The sequence below is a fragment of the Neoarius graeffei genome, chromosome 10, assembly GCF_027579695.1.
Source record: "Neoarius graeffei isolate fNeoGra1 chromosome 10, fNeoGra1.pri, whole genome shotgun sequence".
In the NCBI taxonomy this organism is placed as follows: Eukaryota; Metazoa; Chordata; class Actinopteri; order Siluriformes; family Ariidae; genus Neoarius; species Neoarius graeffei.
In genome coordinates this window covers 92,040,764-92,049,222 of record NC_083578.1, presented here as the reverse complement: position 1 = coordinate 92,049,222, position 8,459 = coordinate 92,040,764, and the positions used below count along the sequence as shown (strand labels likewise).

The 8,459-nt window shown below is 38.7% G+C and overlaps 1 protein-coding gene across 1 annotated transcript; it reads right to left on the bottom strand.

Annotated features, from left to right (window-relative positions):
- Positions 1-520: 520 nt before the first annotated feature.
- Positions 521-7,145, bottom strand: LOC132892666 (N-acetyllactosaminide beta-1,3-N-acetylglucosaminyltransferase 3-like). The gene is made up of 3 exons (XM_060930978.1): positions 7,037-7,145; positions 6,887-6,939; positions 521-1,905 (listed from the first exon to the last, which is right to left on the bottom strand). Exons 1-3 carry the CDS (start codon positions 7,105-7,107, stop codon positions 785-787), a joined length of 1,245 nt encoding a protein of 414 aa, XP_060786961.1. The 5' UTR covers positions 7,108-7,145; the 3' UTR covers positions 521-784.
- Between the last annotated feature and the right edge of the window lie 1,314 nt (positions 7,146-8,459).

Below are 8,459 nucleotides of genomic sequence, written 5' to 3'. Positions count from 1 at the left end.
TGTTGTCTTGACAACCGTGCAATATCGTAAACCATATTCAACACTCATTCTCCATTGGGTAGAGTGACATAATACACGTAGGATAAGCGATATACTAACAATATTGCATGCTATCAAACCAAATGAATGAAACCCGCTAGAAGGGAATAGAACACGTTTTTATTCCATCGAAAAAGTGTCCTGTATGGATAGTAATTGTTGATAGTGAGTTGACCTGAGTGTGCTATTTGAGTCCTGTGTTTTTTTTACCGACACCACTGTGGCAGTGAATCAGTAAAAAAATATGGAGTCTGATTTCATCATGATGATCCACACAGTTGTTTATCACCCAGAATTTGATGCTGTGCTTTTTCGTCTGTGACTATACTGTCATTAATTGAAAATACTCTAAATGTTGAGTGTGTTGTTTGTTAAATAAGGCAAAGGTCTCTTTCCAGTAATAAATCAATGTGTATTTATTATTATAACTCAGGTTAAGAATGCACATTTTCCAACACCTGTAGGAACATAAATATTCTACATAACCTTTAATTCTTCAGATAAGACAATACAACAATACAAAATTATACACACACATGGGGATGCAGTTACCCAACAACATACAGAGAGAAAACAAAAGAAAAACAGAATGTGTGACATTCTTCAAGCTTAATATTGTATAAAGATTCCAGCTCTTCATATTCATTCAGGTATGACAGGACCTGACCAACCGGAGTTGCTCAGATTAAAGTCTGTACAATAAATAAACTGGCTGAAAATTCAGCTTCTGGTGCTCAGTTTGTCACTATAAACTTGTCTCTTTCTTTGCGCAGTCCAGATCTTTCCGATGGATTTCATTCCATAGCAGAAAAATCTGATGAGGGCTGAATTTGTGGCCGAGGATAATCTCACGGTAATGGCAGGGATCGTAAATGTCCAGTTTGTTGGAAGGAATGATGAGGCCATCAGCCCAGACTCCCTGGTGGTCTCTGGGTTGGAGTCCGGCTTGTTTCAGACACATGCCCATGTAAACGTCATCGATGGGCATCAGGGTGATGGACTGGGACATTTGGAGAATGGCCCTGGCAGTGAAACGGGAGTACAAGTAGCCACCTCCGCTGCAGTATGGAGCATATAGGTCGCCTTTCTCGATCTGTTCTGGGATGAAATATTTACTGGTGTTGTCCCGGATAGGTATGCTGTCCAAGAGTAGCTGGCCAATGTACAGGTGTTTGCTTCCGTCGTTATCGTCTTGCCCTTTGAGGAAATCCACCATGTTGTCTGTGTTGGCGAAAATGTCATCATCTCCATTCAAGAAGAAATCTGCAGTGGGACACCACTTCTGCATCCAGTCCATAAACAGGACCTGCTTGAGCGTGAGGTTGTAGAAGGTATCCATGAAGTCCCACTGCAGGATGTCCTGGTGCCTCTTGTTCTCCAGCTCCAGGAGTTTATTTAACCTCCGCTTCTCAAAGCCAACCCCGTTGGTGCCGGCCAGGAACACGGTGCGGATCCACACCCCGTTCTGTAGTCTTTCTGATGCCCACGTTTTGCGCAAAACTGCCCGTCGTTCGTAGTTCTTCGGTGAACTTTTGATGGCCAGCAGAAGAAAAGGTTCTTTTGACCCCTTTGGAAGGTTGCACTTGTTAGGAACAGTGAGCAGCATTGGAAAATTCCGACAGTGGCGGTAGTACAGGAAGTCTTGGATGTAAGTAGGCAAGCTATAAAATCCCTCAATATTGGCAGCAGACATGTTTTGTTTGCACGTAGGAGTCGTCTCCAGAGGCTGGGCCTCACGAATCATCTTCGGTGATGTGATTTTTTCGCACTTTTCTGGCATGAGGGTGTTCGCGATCAGGAGCAAACACAGAAAGTTTATAATGATCAGAGCTACAGTCTCCAGAGTCCGTCTCCTCCCCCGGAGTCCTAAAGACAACAAAACAACACAAACAATTACAAACATGATCAATCATGCTGTATCTATGTTTTTAGACAAATCACATGAGATTCTCAAATACGCTAAAAATCACAAATATTGGTGTATTTATAAATATTCAAATTTAACTACAAATAACATGTGATGTCTGTTGCTATTTTGGAGGCCATGAAACGATCGTAGCCTCATTGCTAACATGCTATGCTGTGAGTCAGCATCTGGCACGTGTTAGATTTAGCTGACATGCTCATTATTAAATGTTTCCTATTAGTTAGCAATCTGAGTTATTTACATCATCCTCACTGCTCTTTACACCTACATTAATATCAGCACTAAAATGACAAAATGAAAGAAAAAAAAAACCTTTCATGATAAAACTGCTTTACACAGCAGTGAAAATTGTAGTTGTTTTATTGATTTAAATGTTGCCTCGAAAAACCAAATATATTATTTTTATTATTTTCCTCGGTCATTAAATTTATCACATTTTATGCATCAACAAAATTAATTTTATTTAATTTTTAATAATTATAATAATTATGATAATTGAATGGAAAAAACATTTCTGATATTAGCACTTTACTAACAATAATCTTCTTGACTACACTTCAAAAACATTTTTCTATAAAATCCATCAGACAAAAAGTCGCCTATTAACAGCTTTTTTTAAAAAAGTTTTTTTCTCATAATTTTATGCTGAAAGTCTAATAAATGATGCTTTGACATCAGATGAATCTGTGAGACAATTCTCATTAATTATAATCATTGTACTTCATGTGTACTTCTTTGTAGATTTAAATACTTGTAAAGATCCGAAAAATGGCCAGTTCTACAAAAAACATTTTATCATTTAGTTCATAATGGACATTTTGTGTTAATTTCAGTGGAAATGATTATAAAGCTAACTGACTTTATGGTTTCTATTATACAGTAGTTTGTCTCAGCACTCAAACACTTAAAAAAGCTAAATGTTTGTGGCAAATTTACAGAAAACTTGTGGCTGGATTTCAGCAAAGAAATTAGTTTGCCAAAAACATCTGTCATAAGTTTGACAGTATTGCTCCCCAGGGCCAAATTTCCAGCAACAGTCTGTCAGTAATGAGAAGAAATTAATATTTTTGTTATATTAAATATTTACCAGAAACACATACATATGCAGCAAACAGTAAACATTCTAGCAAACCTGTGACAACAAACAGAATTTAGAATTAACTGTTTGCTAGAGATTTTCCATAAAGTTAGTCAGAAGTTCAGAAGTTTGCCACAAAACTAATTTGCATGTGAAACTAGAAGGGCACATGGTCGAGTGCATACCTCCCCCAAGTCACATATTATCAACATCAGAATCAAATCACTTGAACCTCAGATATTACTAAAGCTCTCCACCAAATATAATCCAAATCCATTCATTGCGTTTTGAGTTAAAAAAAAAATCCTGGATCCACATACATATCCAGATTTGCATTAAAATCTAATTAATTGTTCCTTGGCCCATGGCTCAACTTTCCACCAAATTTCATCAAAATCCGTTCACTACTTTTTGAGTTACGTTGGGAAAAAACATGTAGCCAACAACCACCAACCAAACAAACAGAGGTGGACAAAGAACCCAACTTCATTACTTAAGTCAAAGTACAGATCCCACTGGTCAAATGTTACTCTGATACAAGTGAAAGTTGGACAGTCAAATTTTTACTTAAGTTAAAGTACTGAAATATTTGCTTTTAAAAATACTTAAGTATTAAAAGTACATTTTCTGTCAACACATTGTTGTATTATTGTCACAACACTTACAAAACCTAACGCCTCTGAAGCAACCTACTGGATTTACTGACTAACTTGTAGAACCTGTATAATAAACATCTGGTAGAACATTACAACATGAAACACAACTGAACTGAAAAAGAGTCAGTTATTTTCATTTTTTTTAATTGTAACACTCCTCCCCTCCCCCACAAAGCAGCATGGTATGGTTCTGACCCGGCTCTGGCAGTGTGTGCACATGTATGTGTACGTTAATCAGGAAGACAGTGGAATAGCTGTAAATGCAGCTTGCTCAGAAAATAAAAATGACAATCCAACCTGCTTCAAACCCAGAGCCACACCTCGAGCTTAATAATGGCACAACAGTAACACTGCTTGAAGCAAGACAAAAAATGCAAACCCATCATCTGACATCAAAACAAAAAATTCCAGCAGTTTGTTGTGACTGACGAGTACAATACTGTCCATCTCACAGGTCTCGTGTGTGTGTGTGTGTGTGTGTGCACGTGTGTGTGCACACATAAGTGTATGCATTCATGCACATATGAATCTGCCTGTGGAATCATCATGGTTTAACGTTAAGCTAGCTAGTCAGTCTCCACCTGACATGCTAGAAAACTCTTTTCAAACTCAAAATCGTATTGGGTATCTAATGTTACTAGAAAATAAAGATTTCTACATTTTGTTTATTTCACAAGATTATGCTAAAACATTTCTGAAAGGATTTCAGATAAGTTAACGTTATTCATGTAAGTGCAACTCCATGTTTACATGCTAACTAACGGTGTCCAAGTTAACTAGCTATGTGTTAACATTAGCTGTGGACAAGGCTATGGCAACTTGGTGGGCAAATCCATAGAAAGTCATTTGACTAACCAGACTGCATAGCTATTGCAACGTTATTGCTAGCTCTAAAAGCACAGACAACTTCATTGCAAACTTTCTCTTGGAATAAAACATTTATATACCTCAATATGCTTCCGCAGGTTGGACGGCAAGTTTTTGTAGGCCGTGATTTGCTCTGTTTTAAGCAAACAAAGCAAACATTTACAATAAAACGACTCTTTATTCCTTTCAGAAAACTGAAACATGGTTTCCAGGTATGGCCATGAGTGTGTGCATTCCCCAGAAAAACCGCCTCCTTCCATTCAGCCATCAACTGATCATGTTAAATAACACTGTGGGGAAATCTCATCTCATTATCTGTAGCCGCTTTATCCTTCTACAGGGTCGCAGGCAAGCTGGAGCCTATCCCAGCTGACTACGGGCGAAAGGCGGGGTTCACCCTGGACAAGTCGCCAGGTCATCACAGGGCTCTGTGGGGAAATCATTGAACTTGATTTTATACAGTCTATGGACGTGACGTGACCCTAGTGATTACTGATCGGCTCTCAGTGTCACCTGTGAAAAAACCAATCACGTTTTAGAAAAGAAAAGAAAAAAAACATCCACTTTCAAAGCTGCTTCATAGTAACACGTAACGAGGACCTTGACAGAAATGCAGTGGAGTGAAAAGTACGATATTTGTCTTTCAAATGTAGTTAAGTTAAAGTTATAAGATGCAAAAAAAAAAAACCTCAAGTAAAGTACAGATACTCAAAAAGTGTACTTAAGTACAGTACTCAAGTAAATGTACTTCGTTACTGTCCACCTCTGCAAACAAACAGAGGTGAAAATATAACCTTCTCCATCACAGTTAGTGGTGGTAAACATGACCTTGCCAAAGTTTAACCACAGCTGTCTGATAGGAACCTAAACTTTTTGTAAGGGATGCTCGTTTATTTTTAGATGGATGGTGACTCAGTTAGTGAGCAGGTGTATGTATGAGTTACAGTTTGCTTGAACATTGCTACAATGTGGAAAATAAAATTCCTTAAATAAAATAAAGGTCCTGAAGACTTTTGTAGTAATAATTTTCAGACTTCTTCACAATGAGAAACATCTAGAAATGTAACACATCTTCAGCTCTACATGATAAACACATAGGATGCTCTGAAATTCAAAAGAAATTAAATTTTTTTAAAATGTCATTTTGGATATAACGAATGCTCCACCACAGGCGTGCCTGTTTGACAGGATTATATTCATTCTCATCTCATCTCATTATCTGTAGCCGCTTTATCCTGTTCTACAGGGTCACAGGCAAGCTGGATCCTATCCCAGCTGACTACGGGCGAAAGGCGGGGTTCACCCTGGACAAGTCGCCAGGTCATCACAGGGCTGACACATAGACACAGACAACCATTCACACTCACATTCACACCTACGCTCAATTTAGAGTCACCAGTTAACCTAACCTGCATGTCTTTGGACTGTGGGGGAAACCGGAGCACCCGGAGGAAACCCACGCGGACACGGGGAGAACATGCAAACTCCGCACAGAAAGGCCCTCGCCGGCCACGGGGCTCAAACCCGGACCTTCTTGCTGTGAGGTGACGGCGCTAACCACTACACCACCGTGCCACCCAGAATTATATTATAATTGAGTGATTCCACGCTTATGGGTACTGAAATGGGGACATGAACTTATTCACCTAAAACCATTTCTTTTTTTACCAACAGGTCACAAAACATGTAATCTTTAATGAATGATATGTTAAAAGATAACTTTAATTTTCTGAGATGTAATAAAAACATATTTATATGCCAAAGTCAAGCCTATGAGTTCCAAAATGATGTCTGTTACATTACTTCTGTTACGATTGTCCATCTCGCGTCTGTTACAAATTAATTACAATCTAGCTATATACCATGTTAATCTTATTGAAAGAATGTGTATGTTTATTCTACTACACATGTTTATTAATTATATTTGCTAAAACATCACCTTCCTATGTTTCAAAAAGTAATTCTACATTGTTAAAATTGAGAATATATATGTCCACAACACTTCTGTTACTTTCTGACTTTGGCATATAAATATGTTTTTATTACATCTCAGAAAATTAAAGTTATCTTTTAACATATCATTCATTAAAGATTACATGTTTTGTGACCTGATGGTAAAAAAAAGAAATGGTTTTAGGTGAATTTTTAAAAATAAGTTCATGTCCCCATTTCAGTACCCATAAGCGTGGAATCACTCATTTATAAATACTTTATCACTGATGTAGTACTTTAGAGATGGCAGCATGAGTTGAATTATAAATAACTTGTCATTTTTTTGTCACAGGACCTTAAAAAAATCAGAAGAATTTGTCTACTTACTGTACACCCAGCTGACTTTCTCCATGTTCACCCGAAGAAACCTGAGAGAAACACTTTTGAGAAAAAAAACAATTTTGGTTCATCTTTACTTGGTAACATGACTACAGAGGAATTACTTTAAAAACAAACAAACAACAAAAAAACACTTACAGAATATTTTCAAAGTTCTTCAATATTTCTGAAAAATGTGTGTGGAGTGGAAGTGGAAGTAGCCAGTTCATTTTGTGTTAGTAAGTCGAGAGAGCAAGAGAGAGAGAGAGAGAGAGACTGAGAGACTAAGCAGTGAGACTGGTTGGTAGCAGGCTTTTATCTGTAATCTGTATTTTATTTCAGCTATTATAATTGGGCGGGTGTGGCTAAATACGAACAAATGTTTTATGACCTCACCTTTCCATATCATTCTAAATCCATTAACATTCCATTACTTCCTGCACACGTGAGTGTGTGTGACTCTGTGTGTTTGACAGGAAGAGGACATGACCACAGTTTATGAAAGCTGGAAAATCTCAAAGTGTTAATATCAAAGCAAGACGGGCAATTAGTATTACACACTGTTGTTGCTAACCAACTCTCCTCTTTTTGTTCCTACACAACCTCCTGGATCCTCATCAGTCTGGTTTCCGAGCCAGACACTCCAGCGAGACTGCGCTTCTCTCCATCAGTGAGACGCTTCATGCAGCACGTGCTGCCTCCCTCTCCTCTGTCCTGATTCTGCTTGACCTTTCTGCTGCATTTGACACTGTTGATCACCCCATCCTCCTGTCATCCCTATCAGCTCTGGGGATCTGTGGGACAGCCCTAGACTGGTTCAAGTCCTACCTCTCCGGTCGCTCCTTCCGGGTTACAGTAACTGTTCTGGTACTGTATCAGCACCACGCCCACTTACCACCTGTATCCAAGTCAAGTCAAGTTTATTTGTATCGTGCTTTTAACAATAAACATTGTCACAAAGCAGCTTTACAGAATCTGAACAACTTAAAACATGAGCTAATTTTATCCCTAATCTATCCCCAATGATGAAGCCTGTGGCGACGGTGGCAAGGAAAAACTCCCTCAGACGACATGAGGAAGAAACCTCGAGAGGAACCAGACTCAAAAGGGAACCCATCCTCATTTGGGCAACAACAGACAACATGACTATAACATTAACAGTTTTAACATGAAGTCAGTTTCGTTGATGTTATAAACTCTTCATTGATGGAAACTTGAGTGCAAAACTGTTCATGACAACTGCAGTCCTAAAGTTAGCAAGTCAACTGTAGTCCTCAGCCATAAAAGCATTACTGTAAGAGTCCAGAGCGTCCTCCAGGTGTGACTTTCAACTGTCCTCATGGGGCCGTCCTCCACAGGAGCGATGTGATGAGACTCCAACCAGACACAGGGCACCAGGATGGATCAGGCAGGTCCGAGGAGCAGAAGAGGTTCAGCATCTCAATCCCAGGACCGACATGTACAGTTAGGTCCATAAATATTTGGACAGAAACAACATTTTTCTAATTTTGGTTCTGTACATTACCACAATGAATTTTGAATAAAACAATTCAGATGCAGTTGAAGTTCAGACTTTCAGCTT